A 15,112-nucleotide genomic window follows, 5' to 3' on the forward strand; every position below is an offset into this window, starting at 1 on the left:
TAATACAAAGAGATCAGGATAACAATCATAGCATATGCCTTCTGAAAATCCAAGTAAACAACACCCACTGACTCTCCTTTGTCTATCCTGCCTGTTACTTCCTCAAGGAATTCCAACGGATTTGTCAGGCAAGATTTCCCTTAAGGAAACCATGTTGACTTTGGCCCATTTTATCATGTGCTTCCAAGTACCCTGAAACCTCATCCTTAATAATGGACTTGATTAATTTTTCTCCTTGAGTGGGGGGAGGGATGCCCATAAACATAGCATTTTTTGTACACATTTGGAGATGAGGAGACCCAGGGCAGGTGTCATCATTTGGTTCTGACATTGCCTCCTTTGTGATTACCTTGTGCTAAAAGACCTCTGGTTTGGGTTGGGGGTTAAGGCCTTGTTTACCACAGTGATAGCTCATGGATGAGGACCATTATATCTAGTTAACATATTCCTCATGGGAGCCTTCTGGTCTGTCTTATCTTGTATTCTGTTGCAGAGACAGAGTCTGACCTTTTTTTGGTAGGATAGAAATGTACTTCTGTTTTGTTGTTTTTATAATGTAATATGCAAGTTAACTCTACAGGCTCAGTTCAATGCACTTCAATCCACTGCAATATTATTCAGTCTCTAGGCTTTTAAACCCTTTAAGTTTTCTGGTCATAAGTACTGACTTAACAGATTCTGGTACATCCACCCACAAATGTGATTGGTCAGTAGTCTCTGCAGAGTAATTGCATTCTGAAAGCCACATTCTAAAAGCAAAATGCTTTGACATTGTGGAAATGTCAATAGAGTTCTTTGGGTTCAAAAAACTTTTTTATTTAAGTGGGTCTTTTGAGGTTTTTTCCCTTCATTATAAACCAAAAACTATGGTCTAAGGGCAAGTTGAAGGTGCAGTGCTTGAGCTGCTGTTTGTGTTCATGTGAAGATTTGCCATGGAGTCTTCTCTGGATCAGATGTTCCAGGTAAGCTTACTTGCTTTGTGGTGAAGAAAAGGGACTCCTGACTGCCTCTATGCTCCCTCCTGAATAAATGGTTAACACCACAATTTCCAATCATCTGTCAGAAGTGGGGTGTCCACTCCTGTGGCTGTCTCACTACTTCCATTGATAATCTGAGGCTCACTAACTGATGCAGAAGTATCTTTTTGAGAACAGCTACTTGAAGTTCCTGTTTGAGTATGATAGTTGAGTTGTAATGTTACAGCTGTCAGGCCACATTTGAAGTGTTATATACATGTGTAGTTGCCACACTGTAGGAAGCTTGTAATAACAATGGAGAGAATACAGAAGAAATTCACCAGGATGTTGTCTGGAATGGAGGGCTTTAGTTATAAGGAGAGATTTGGATAGGCTGGGGACTGTTCTCTCTGTAAGAGGCTGAGGGGTGTGACCTTTTATAAAGGTTAGTAAATTGAGGAGGAGTAGATAAGATGAATGGTCCTTTTTCCCAGGGTGGTGGAGTCTAGAACTGGAGCACATAGGTTTAAGGTGAGAAGTTTAAAGGAGATCTGAGGGGCAAGTTTTTCCAGAGGGTGGTGGTTATACAGAATGAGCTGCCAGAGGAAGTGGTAGAGGTGGATACAATTAATATTTGAGGTGTTTGGACAGGTACATCGATAGGAAAGATGTAGAGGGATATGGGCCTAATGTGGGCAAATGGGATTAGCCTAGATAGGCTTGGATGAGTTGAGTGGAAGGGCCCATTTCTCTGCTGTACAACTGACTCTGCCATGGTGAGAAATCATGCAGGTAGGTTGACTGTAGTTGTATAATGTGGTTATGTACATCATGCAAATGAAGTCATTTCCCTGTGCCCCTGAAGAAACTGCCACAGCTCACTATTTCCGCAACTTGTGATGTTCACAATAAATGGACACTTTTGCAAGATTAATTGCAGGACAATTTAAGACATTGAAAATAAAAAATGTAGATGCTAAAAATCTAAAATAAAAGCAGAAAATGCTGTAAATACTAAGCAGGTCAGTCTGCATTTGTGGGAAGAGAAATGGTTAATGTGACAGGTTGAAGATCTTTCGTCAGACATCTAACAGGAGAAACATTTGAGTGGTATGCATCTTAATTGAAATGGAAGCTGTCATTTATTCAAGGTTAGGTTGTGTCGATGGTGGAAAAGGAAACGAGTATGGAATCTGGGGATTAAGACTATTCAGAAGAGGGTTGTAACTTGTGCTGAAAATTGTTTTCTCATAATTGCTGCTTCTGTGGTTTTAAAAGTAATTTTAAAAAAATGCTTAATTCCTTGTGGAAACATCTGACTGTCTTTTAAACCTCATGCATGTATTTTTAGGTTTCTGAAGGTGCCTGGTCGTCATCCCATTCTAATCTGCCTCTAATTTTTTTTCTACTTTCTGAAAAGCATTGATTAACACCTGGGTAGGCTATTTGATATCTTACCCAAGTGCCTATTTTTCTTGTGGTCGTGGGTGTTGTAGGTTTTAAATCTGTGGAGAGCATCACAGTTGAGTCTTGTCTTTGCACAATATCTGCAAGAATTGCTAGGTAGTGGCAACCCTGTTTCTTTTTAAAAGAAGTTCTGATTCCTTGTCTCTAGACTCTGATTAATGTGAGGATGAGTAGCTATTGCCTAACTGGTGAATGTTATTGTGCTGGTCATGGGTTGGCAAAGCTGCTCTCAAGGTCACAGCACAAATAACTTGCTTTTTGGATTTGAAGTATCAAACTGATCAAGAGCAAAGTAGACAAGCTGAGATTTAAGTATGCCACAAATGGACTGAGGCATGAGAGAACCCTTGAATGATTTTTTTTTTGTTGCACAATACTTGATGGGAATAGTACACCTCAGGAAATGGAGTTTAAAACTAGAATGCACATTGAGGAAAATGTCAAAAATGCAGCTGTAATCTCCTAAAACCTCTGCTTCCTACTAAATTACTGTGTGTTTAGACAACTAACACTTGTGCATCTTGTTGATATGGCACCAGAGGACATTTTTGCCAATTAAAAATACACTTTAAACTAAATAGTGAAGCTTGTTCTATAAGTTGCATCTTGTCCATAGATATTTTGGGAACAAATATAGTGAGACAGAACAGAAGCCATACCTAAACTGAACAATACGTCTCTGCTTCAATTTAACTGAAATGCATGGAATAAGCAAGAATAGTCATTTTGGGCTCTAGTGACAGTGGAAAGTAAACTTGCCTTCTGTAAGAAGCTAGGCAATGAGAAAAGGCTTTTTAACCAATTTTGTCCATGTTTTTGATTTGCCATGTACTATAAACCTGGCACCATTCTGTCTAACCTAATCCAAGAATTTGAGAGGTAATATTAAACCTATTTCTTGCCCCCAACAAATTAAATACAGTAAGTTTGCTCTACATCTTGTTATACCTGAATAATCTTTAATCACCTCAGTCTAAATCTATTCCTGATCCTTGTGTTTTGCCTCTGTTTCATTTAATTATCTGGCCTTTGCTCAAAGTTTGAGTTGATACTGATTTGTCTCAATCACATGTCAAGCAACCAAATTGTTACCACATCCCTGAGGAATGTCTGAGAGAGGACATTCCCTCTGCTCTGGTCCTGATCCAGAGAATTAGTCAAAAAAAAATTCAGTCCACAATGATGAATGCTTAAGGGGTGTGTTTGCTCCAAGTTCAAGCTGTCAGCTGCTCATGAACCAGGTCTGCACCCAGCAGAACCAAAGCTATTCATTTTGGAGAACTGGGAAATTTGGCTTTCCTGAAGCAGCATTTTCCTTTTAAAATGAAAATTTACTCTTGATTGCAGAGAGCAGTTTGTAAAAAGAAATGGTGGCATAAGGTGTGGCGAGAGCACTGGTTTTGAGGCAGCATTTGAGAGCCTGGTTGGGGGTGGGGGGAGGGAGATCACATTCCTCTTTTTCCCCCCTCATTCCTCATAATTGGAATGTGGGAGGAAACAAGGGCACCTGGGGTAAACCACATGGTCATAGGGAGAACATGCAAACTCCACACGGACAGCACCTGAGGTCAGGATTGAACCTGGGTCACTGGAGCTCTAATAGCCATGCCAGTGTGCAGCCCCTTCACTCTTCCAGTCACTGCCACCAACTTAATGTTATCTCCTTGTCCTCTAGCTTAGTTCACTACCCACTCACATCACTGACACATCCTTCAATTCTCTGCATTCTTGTATCAAAGCAGAAAATGCTTTAAAAAATTGGGCAACATCTGTGGAGAGTGTGTTGATATTTCAGGCCAGTGACCGTTCATTAGCCTTGAGAATTGATCTTTAAAAACAAATGTATTTTAAGTTGCAGAGATGGGGAGAGTGGAGAGAATGGACCAAGGTTGTCCAGGTGACACACGTTGTCAGCCCTGTGTAAGAGGGTGTTGAATGTGTTGATCACAGCTGATCTGTATGGAAGAGTGTAAATGGAGGGAGGTGAATGAGGACAGTAGAGATGAAAGTTAATTTTCTGCCTTGGCATGCTGAAGCCCTTGGGACTCTTGAATTTAATTTTAGATAACTGCAGCCTTTCCTATTTGTGTAATAACTGGCCATTTCTGAAGTGTCCTGGATCTGTAACGTGAATTGTTTTTTCCCCACAGATGCTGGGAGTGACCAGCATCTACTTCTAACGTTAACTCAGTTTTTCTTTCTCCACAGATGCTGCATGATCTGAGTATTTCCATCATTCTTTTCTCAATTTCCAGTAACTGTAGTGTTCTGCATCTCAATTCCAGCATTGTTCATAATCAGTTGACATCACCAGTTTAACACCTTACAAAATGAGGATCAGAAATCAATTATAGGCTGAGATGATTAAAGATGATCCAGGCATAGCAAGAAGAATATTCTGATTTTTTTTTCCCCCAGATTTCCAGTACCTGCAGTTTTTTGAGCTTCTTCCCCCTGCCCCCCACCCCCCATTCTCATCTTGTACTGCACATGCAGACTGTTTGAGAGAAATGGGTACCACTTCTAATCTCTCTAAGGATGCCACTAATGCACCACAATTTTTGACAGGAGGACACATCCAGAGGAGGCCAAGCCTGCTAATGCACCATCCCCCTCATGAAAGAGAGACCAACATAGAGGCAGAGATTCATGGCCATGGTGAGTGGCAGTGCTGGAAGAGACATTATATAGGATTTATACGTGCTCTTATCTTCTTGCGGTCTTTCCTCTATCTTGCCTTGCACACTGCATTACCAGACTGGCAGCTGCTACCAATAGCCCCTTCACTCTCCATTCTTAGTTCAAAAAGCTAACCATGGCCTTCTCTTTCATTACAGATGCTGAAGATATGTTGCCCCATGTGCAACTTGAGGAACAGGAGTTCAGTTTTCCTAAAGATGCATTGTCACTCGATCTGACCCACCAGCTAAAAGACTGGCAGAAGATGCATGGTGAATTATTTTGCATGAGTGCAGGAGTTAGGATGGATGCTAACAATAGGCACAGCTTGCCTGTGGGCAAGATCGTGTTTTAGCTCTGTTTCAGAGGTCCTGCATATTCTCTTTGAAGAGTCTACCAAGGAAAGCAAATTGGCAGACACCAGGAAAAGCTAGACATACTAGGCAGGCAGCCAGTGAATTTGTGCATTGTGGCTCAAAGCATGAAGCTTTGGACAGTGGTCACATGCTCTACACAAATTCTGTTTCAAAGTTGAGCATGAAACCAATATTGATACACACCATGTTGGAACCTCTTGGCTTCCACAGTATCTCATTACTCTGAGGAGGTTGGGTAGCTGTCACCTTGGCTTTTATTGTGCCACATTACAGCTGCATACTGCTTGCAAGTTGAGCTGAGGTCCAACCTTGATTATAGAGATCCATGGGAAGCCATCTGTTTCTGGGGATGATAGTATGCCGTCAGTGTTCCTGTTAGTGCCATGCACTCAGTTGAGCTCACAGCCTAGAGCTACTTGTGATCATGCACCACAGCCTAGAAATTGAATTTCAGCTTAGTTGGTGTGTTAAGTGGTTGCTACTTTTAAGTTGCAAAATTGGGGAAATTTTGCCTTTCTTTTTCAGTGGTTTCTCCCCAGTTAAAGTGCAACATGCACTGTTTCCCATGCATCAGCCTGTAGACATTGATTGCTGTATCTTTGCCTTTTGGGAAGCAGGTTCCAGTCTTGGAACTCTCACCAAGGCAGGCAGCCATAGTATGGCAGTATACTTTTTTTAAAAAAAAAAGCTCGAGTTGAGGGGAAAACCATTAGGGAGGTTGTGGGTGGAGGGGTAAACATCAGTGTTAGTAAACCCCACAGCCCCTTCCTAGCAATCATTCTAGTGCATGGAGTCCAATGTTGAGTGTCCCCAGGCAATTTCTAGGCATGGTCTTCATTTAAACAGAGATTGTAGCATATCTGTGCTCTACATGATTTTGAAAGTTTGCGGTATGTAATACCATAACACAGCATTGGAAACTCATACAGGCAGATGCGAGCAGCAACACATCAATGCCCTGGCCTGAACCCTTTAATTCACATCTCACTGACTTGCTGTAGAATTTGCCTGTCATTTTACTGGGGGTTATGAATGAAAGCCATGGAGTTGCACGTTACTTCTCCAACTTCTGTTGATGAGGCAGAGGAGAGTGTCAGGCTCCTGAGCAAGTCCTTGTATGCATGAATAATGTTGCTGCAAAAAACATAAGGCATGCTTGGGTGAATTGTGCTTGGTCCAATTTCCCTATGTGTGCTAAATCCATAGGAAGTGATTGTTATATTAAAATTTGTGTAAGATGGCTTCTGTAATATGTGTGCATAAAAGGGAAAAATTGGTCCAAATTTCAGGCAGATGAATCCTCAGTGGAAACTTGGAAGGCTTTTGCATCCTAAACTATAAGCAGTCATGGATTCATTTTGTAGGAATACAAGAACAGGTAAACGAGTGCAGGTTGGCAGTGAGGTTGCTTGAGTAATCATTAATTTGATTGTATTTTGTACATTAAAGCTCTTCCTTAATGATACATACAGTGGAAGGTCAAACACTCTGCACTGTAAGGTTTCTGGTAGTGGCACAACTGAGTCCAGTATCCCCAGAGTCTGAACACAAATACTGAACTGGATCTTGGTGCTCTATAGCCAGCCTATAATCTTGCTAGAATAAAGGCAGTACAGAGCACTGGTAGGATAAACACATCCTGGCTACTGCTGAGAAACTAGGCATGGAATAGTTTCTCTTGGTCAATGGAGAAAAATATCATGAAGAGTAAAACAAGTGTCCGGTGTTTTGAATGCCCTCAAACTAACTTCATACTACAGAAAGGGGAACAGTCATTTGAGGTACATCTCCTGTTGTAACCACAACTGCTGCCTCTGAGCCATTTCACAGCAACTGATGAGGATGAAAACCTTGATCTAATTAACATAATCTCAAAATCTTTCTAGGATCTTCATGGTGATTTACATTTATCCTTGATTGTCAAAAGCAATCTATTGCAATCTAACTACCTACTAAACTGCATCTGCTTTTTAGACACTCCTTCCCAGCGAGTTCAGTTCATTCTGGGAACTGAAGATGATGAAGATCATGTTCCACATGAACTCTTCACAGAGCTTGATGAAATATGCATGCGAGGGGGTGAAGATGCCGAGTGGAAGGAGACTGCCAGGTGTGTGAACTGTCTGTAATGTTTGCATTCTGAGAAAATGTTGCAGGTGATAAAGGTTTTGTGGGGTCCAGTTCCAGGCATGATCAGCAACAGGCTTGCCTAAAAGAAACTTCCTTTAAATTTTGCATATCTGCTGTCACAAAGCTTTCTCAAATTATGGTGATGCGATTTTTAGTCTGTTATAAATTTTCTCAGAATAAACTGCAGTTTATTATCCCACAAATCTGATCACATGAAGCCAATAAATCATCCATGCAAATGAGAGGTTTTGGCTGTTCACATCTGTTACATCAAGAATGTGCACAGGGAAAATAAGCCAACCTTTTATTGTACGTCCTCAGAATATTATTAAATACAGGAGTGAAGCAATAATGTTTGCATTCAGTTGACTAGTGTTCACTTTTCCTTCACCCTTGTAATCAATGGTCCTTGCGACAGTCCTGTTTCTAGCAGCAACTTTCTGGCTCTGAGAATGTTTCTGCAAAAACTTAGCATTCAATTCAAACAAATTTTGTGGTTTGACAGGTGGTTGAAGTTTGAGGAAGATGTTGAGGATGGTGGAGACCGTTGGAGTAAACCGTATGTTGCCACATTGTCATTACACAGCCTGTTCGAGTTGCGGAGCTGCATCATTAATGGAACTGTCTTGCTGGACATGCAAGCAAATAGCATCCAAGAGATTGCAAGTACGTCTATTGCAAGGACAATGTTTTCATCAAAAGTTTAAGTCCTAGTAGATGTACAAATTATAAATGTCAATCAAGTCAACTATATCATTCATAATGTTAATATAACTTGCCCTTTCTCCTCAGGGGGAAAAATGTTGTCACTTGTTTGTGAAAACTCCTTTCAATTTGTATTGTGCATAATTCTGAAGCCCCTGATTCCATGTATTTGTTTACCTCAGCTTCTCATGGTTATTTTGCATTCTGTTTCCTCATCTGAAGAGCAATGGGATTTATATGGATTGTATAGTTCCCACTTTATTTTAAACATGTCACTGGAGACTGGGTACAAGGGATTAGTTCTTTCACTTCCTCTTCTTCTGCCTCCCAACTGTTGATTTGATTGACTGTGATTGTAGTGAAGCAGTGAATGGTTGAAGGTGTTAAATATCAATTTTTCTAAGTGAAATATGGTAAGTTAGGGAAAAGTAATCTTATGAACAAGCTGTGGTTTGAGCCATCTCACTCTGCAACTTTTTCATCTCTTGTTACTATGGAAACCTTAACAATGAATATTTCTCCAACATGAGTCACTGTGGAATTGGAATACAAAGGTAGGGGTGACTTAAACTATGTTTATTTAATTTAGAAAGAGTAATGAAAGGAAAATGCAATAAAACTTGTTTTCATCCAGTTTCATATTAGAACTGCTTGAGGAAAAAGTAGCTTCAAAGCCTAAAGTGAAGAGCTGCCCCCAGTGAAGGACAGAAGTGATGAGAGCTACAAGCAGTGAATAGATAACTTGGAGGTGCTTTTAAGATGTGGATGATGGAAAGCTAGACTTGGGAGTTCCGGAGAAAGGAGTAGGTTGAAATAGTAAGTCGAGCCTTGAAATTCAAGAGGAGGAGGATGGGCACTTTCAATCAAATGGATGTGAACAAGAACCAAGTTGTGTGTCATATTAAGCCCTGCTGTTGTCCCCTCCTTTTCCCATGCTATCTCTGGCTGCACTTCTGCAATTTTCAATGACCTCTAGACCTCAACAACAGTTTCTCCATGAAGTGGAGTGAGATGCAAGCAGCAATCATGTCTCAGGCAGCTTAAACTAAAGTGGTAACTGTGGACAGTCCTGATGGCCTTCTGACAGGACTAATAAACTAAAATTCACTTCAAAACAATTAACTAAATTAAAACATTTCATTGAAAAAATATTAAAAATACATCACTTTTTTTTGAATGTCAGTGGCCCCATTCAAGTGCATATAGGACTGTGCTAGATGCACCAATTACAGCTGGTATAAAGCTGAGAGGCCAGATGCAGTCTGATTGTTATGGAATGCCTCTGGACTTGATGGCGAGTCCAGGGACAGGTCAAATTTACATGCTTTTTATCTCTAGTATTTTCCAGACTTGTGGGCTGCTGTATGCAGGTGGGGAATTCTGGAATATGCAAGATGCGCACTATAGCTAGTGGTTCTTTAAGGGTGAGTTAGCTAGCTTTCATGATTCTGAATAACACAAACTTGTATTTTAAAATACTACACTCAAGTATCTCCTCTTTCAACCCTTCCTTTTGACCAGTAAACTGCACGTACCAAAGAATAGATCTAATTGAAATGTATTATTGGGCCAGTTTTGAATTCTGGTGGGGATATTTAGGGGTAGCACCACAGTATGAAAATTTCCCCAGGCCCAGCATTAATCACTTTTGATCATCAATTTAAAATAGACCAAAGTTAGTTGGGAGGAGGTAGTGGTCTCCAACTGTTTTGTGGCTTGGGTGATGGGTTGGTATGCCTCTAAGTTTTTTAAAGCTTGAATGTAATAACCTTGCTAGTTTCCAAACAATACTTTCAGCTGTGTGGATACCCCGTTAAAGAGTAGGTTAACTGTATACCATGGAAGTTCTGTTTTAAATTTATTGAGTCTGAGAAGCCTTGCACTTCCCATGGACCAGTGGCATTAAAGTGGAGTATCAATAAGATTCAAGTGGATGTACAGCCACTACACTATAAATGCTTTCCCATTCCTTTGGTGATCAGGGAGGATTAAGTTCCATCTCTTTGTATATGCTGCAAATTTTAAAGTTTTTGTCTCTTTCCAGCCTTTGAGATGTCCAAGTAAATGAACCTTGGACTTTTGACTCGGCTATTCAGTGAAAATGTTCTTGCTACCATTTGAACTCTCTGGTTATTCTAATGTGGGACGAGGGCTTCTCATGAGTCAAACATTTTTTATTAGAAGTGTAATGTTCCTGATGCATAGGTGTTCATATTGAAACCATTTCAATATTTGCACAAGACCAGAATGGAAGAATAAGAATGAAGGTTTTAGGTGTTGTTTATCAAGGAAACCACCTTTTTTCTTTTTTCTTTTCTCTTCTTTCTTCCCCCCACCTCCCCCATTCCAGTCAATACTTCAGTTTAAAAAATCTCTGCCTCTGAAAACTACTATGGATTTTAATGGAGGTAATAATTGTACAGTATTTTGATGCAAGATAGTCTTGTTCAGTTGGTATCTATATGCAGTGTCTCTGCCTGTGCTGTCCTGCAGTTCCAATAGCTTTTTGTTAAAGTATTCCCAGTTATTAGCTCTAGTAGTCTATCACAAACATTAATGTTATTAACATTTGACATGTAGTTTAGTACTACAAGTTAGTTTTCAAATACTTTTCTATAATCCTGCCTCTTCTGGAAATAGATGAATGGAACTGAAGGAAAGGGTGTTTAAAATGACTTGTACTGTTTGGGAGAGTGTAAGCTCAGATGAGATGGTGAAATCTGTCTAGGGAATGATGAAAGTCCTTTGGTCTACCTGTGTAACATTGCGGGATTTGATTTCCTATATTTCCCATTTCTCTCTAAACTGGTGGCTTTTCCTCTGACAAAAATGTAGTAATGTTACTAGGGAAGAATGCTCACAAGAAACCTTGATCTGCAGCGTATCCATTCTAGTAGTATTGTAATAGTATTGAGTAGGAATGACATATACTCATATAAAAAGTTGTCATTATGAGGTCAAAAACCATCTGCCAGCCACAGAGCAGCCATCTTTATTTTTCCATTTGGCTACTAAGCATGATGATCTAAATGGTCCCGAGCCTTGTGCATAATCTAGCATATTGTTATCATACAGTTAACTAAAAATCACTAGTTTAATATTGTATTTCAACTGTTGTCTCAGTAAAGCAGGCCTCTAATTTCATTTTTAAATTGCAAGGTGGACTGGAGTGGTGGGGGGGGGGGGGGGGAGAAATATTCTTTGCTCCTATAGAATGTGTGCTAATGATTACCTTTTATCGTGAATTTAACTTGATGGAAATCAGTGATCTGGGATTTATAACATTGGACTGAATTGGGTTAAAATGCTTCTGAGAGCCTAATGGGAATTTCTGAAGTGAGAAATTGCAGGTGTTAAGACTCATCAAGTCTTGTTCTTGAACTACTTGTTTTTCATTTACTCTTTTGGTGCCAGCTAGAGTAGAGAATGCTTCTCTGTGGTTACGTCCTTGAAATTAATAGAATTCCAGGTGGCACTGTGCCTATGTTTGAGGAAGTTCCACAACTTCCAATAAGTTTTATGAAGTTCAATTTATCAGAATCAGTCTTATTATCACTGTCATATGATGTGAAATTTGTTGTTTTGCGGTACAGTGCAAGACATAAAATTACTATAAATTACAAAAATAATACATGGTTTCAAGGTGTGAATGTTCTTCCACCTGAATTTTCCAAATATATTTAAATGTGTAATACAGTCAGGTGTTTTATACACTTAGCAATTGAATGAAATTTCATTTTATGAAATGGAAAGTGTTTTGGGGGTTAAATTGACTCTATTTTAACTGCAATAACCTTTTTACTCCTGTGATAATGTCTGATATTTTTCTTTTAGATATGATCCTTGATCATCAGGAAGCATCCATGGAACTGGATGAAAGCATTCGTATGAAAGTGCGTGAAGCTCTTCTGAAAAAACATCACCATCAAATTGAGAAGAAAAGAAATAATCTCATTCCAATTGTTAGGTCTTTTGCTGAAGTTGGGAAAAAGCAATCTGAACCTCATTCCATGGACAAAGCTGGTAAGGACAAAGGCTGAAATCTAAATGAGAACTTTTTTGAGATCTTTAGTATTTCAATATAGCAGGCATGAGAATGACTTGGTGCTTAGATATAAAGGGGTGCAAGACAAGATTATATCGACCTGGCTGAAAACCATTTGCACAATTCCTCAAGTGCTGTGCAGTTGAAAGTTGTCTTAAGAGTAGGGCCAGTTCTGATTATCTTGGTATCTTTGGAAATTCGCAACTGAATTTCCAACAGGATTTTTGTTTGCTCTAGTAGCATTTCTCCAGCATAGAACCCAAATTAACATCAACACGATTGCAATACACAAAATTCACTGCACTTGAGATTTTTAACCTTGTGGTGACAAATGTCAGTTCTTGTTCACTTGGAGCTGCCAGGTTTTACTAATCCTGTACCTTCTAAAACTGCTATTTAAAGAGCCACCATCCAAACTGCATTCTTTTTCCTCAGGCCTGTGACCACCTGCAATCTAAAACAAGGGCATAGCCTTGGCTATTCTGTCTGTGGAGGCCAGGATCACGAGTGACTCCCAGCTTGTGAACTTCAGGATTATTCCAGGCTGTTGCTGCTGTTCCCTGCCACATGTCATTTTGTTGCTCACTTCTGTGTTAGGGAAGTTGGCCAAACTTTAGGAGATTTCATCTTTTTCTTAATCCCATAGGAACAGGCAAAGTGGGCATGGGCATTTACCTGCAATACATTGCAGGGATCGCTACAGGGTGATTGGGGCAGAAGAAAGACAGCTTCCCTTGTTGCTCATCCACTACCTGCCCCACCAGTCATTACAGCATCCATTTGTTCAGTAGCAACAGTCCCCTACATCCAGGAGAATGTCCATTTAAGAGCTAACTGTAGAAATTGCAGCTGCTAAATTGCACCTGCCAAAACTGACAAGGTAAATCTCAGTGCAGTGTTACTCAAGGAAACCAAACTGTCCTGTTCTGTGAACCCTGTAATTGAAGGTCTTTATCTTTTATGCAACTTCCACAAATGGCATTGGGTGATGTTTGATTTGCTTAACAGGTCAGCTTAATTTGTTGGGTAATAAGTACCTGTTGGTAATGGATCTATATGTGCATTTCCTCTGGTTTACTTGTTGAGAGTGATCTATAGATGTACAAACACATTGATAGACTAAGCTCTTTTGCAACGGTTTATTACATTGCTTTTTCCATATTTGTCATCAGTACAATTCTGGCCAAATGAGTAATTAGAAGTATTGAAATTTGCAGGTAATTAGGTCCTTCCTGTTATAAATGGATAAGTTGCCATGATTGATCGCGAATGTATCTAAATGTGCTGGCAACAGGGAAGGTGTCTCACTGGAAATGATTTTTTTTTTGCCTACAAATTTTTTTGTCATTTTCGCATTGGAGCCAAGTCAGAATAGTTATCAAGACAAGATTGCTTATTGTGAACAATGTATTCCAAGGCTAATTTGGATTAAATTTAATAGTATTATCAAGATAAATGGAGTAACTCGTTGAAATCATTTGTCATTGCTCATTCTAACTGCTAAATACTTCCGTGGATAATGTGTACTTAAAGACAAAATAGGTAGACAAATGAAGACCAACTAGAATACTAGATAAAAAGTAATTGAATTTCAATATGGTGTTGATGTTTAAAGATTGACATTGTTCAGTGTCACTGTCCTTGGCATTGGTTATTCAGTAACTTTAAGATGTCTTGCTTATTGAAACTCCAATACCCAGAACTGGAAATGAAGAGGAAATATTACAAGAAGTGCTGGTGAAATTAAATAAATCCTTTTTGTTTTAGCTGTTGCATGCCCTGTGGTGCAGCTCATTTAATAGAACCATGGTGTTTTCCAAATGAGTGGCAGCATGTAAATTTGTTCCTCCAGGTAGGGACTTGCACTCCAAGCATGAGGAGTTGCTGATACTATCAAGCTCATTAACTTGATTAGTTCACTAATTGGCTCTGAATTGGCACAATTAATAGAACTGGGCTGTGCTGCTGGCCCACCCAAATTCAAACCGTCAACTGAATTTGAATTTGATTTGTTGTCCCTCGAATCTGAATCCTGAAACACAAATAGATTTCAACTCTAAAACGGAACTATATAAAACCTTAAAATCACAATCAAACACTAAAACTATCCAATGGTTTTCCTGCCAAAAAGGCAAGGGCATTAAAATTGTTTATTAAAAACATAATGCTCCACCAGCATCACTCATCTTAAATCCTCATTGCAATCCAAGTCCTCAACACTGACACCAGTCAGTGGAGGATCCATACTAACTCTGGGAGCAGGAAATCTTTGAATTAAAGTTGCCCTTGGTAGTTTAAGTTGAAGTCTGAGCCAACCCATCTGAGACTGGGGTGGCCTGGCCACAATATTTACATTTGTAGCAGGGAGCCACTGCATGCACCCATGTGAGTTTTTTTTTTCCTCTGTTATTATCCCACCTGGGTGCTGGTGCTCCAACAGGGAGACAACCCTCAAGCATTTCTCTTGGTAGGTCTGAAGAGCTATTATCTCTGCAGTTAAGTAACTGAGATGATTTGGTAGACTTTCTTGGGAAGGGATGAAAAGCAAAAGGCTACACATGATGGAAAAATGAAATAAAAGCAAACACTGGAAATTCTCAGCTGGTCAGGCAGCATCTGTGGAGAAGAAAAGTTAACATTTCAGGTCAATGGCCTTTACATCAGTGCCATTCATTTTGTTTTATTGCTTGTCAAGCTGGAGAAGCTTTGGCATAGTCTGGGAGTATAGCCTGTTAGCTTTAGTGCATGTAATT

The 15,112-nt window shown here is 39.7% G+C and overlaps 1 protein-coding gene across 3 annotated transcripts in view; it reads left to right on the forward strand.

Moving 5' to 3' along the window:
* LOC127566949 (electroneutral sodium bicarbonate exchanger 1-like) overlaps nt 1-15,112 on the forward strand; it is a 158,026-nt gene that overhangs the window by 79,563 nt on the left and 63,351 nt on the right. For all 3 annotated transcript variants that reach the window (XM_052009507.1, XM_052009508.1, XM_052009506.1), the window contains 3 exons: nt 7,454-7,589; nt 8,115-8,275; nt 12,149-12,337. In XM_052009507.1, coding sequence (XP_051865467.1) covers nt 7,454-7,589; nt 8,115-8,275; nt 12,149-12,337 — 486 coding nt within the window. The remainder of the gene's footprint in view (nt 1-7,453; nt 7,590-8,114; nt 8,276-12,148; nt 12,338-15,112) is intronic.

Source organism: Pristis pectinata, chromosome X (genome assembly GCF_009764475.1).
Source record: "Pristis pectinata isolate sPriPec2 chromosome X, sPriPec2.1.pri, whole genome shotgun sequence".
NCBI classification, from domain to species: domain Eukaryota; kingdom Metazoa; phylum Chordata; class Chondrichthyes; order Rhinopristiformes; family Pristidae; genus Pristis; species Pristis pectinata.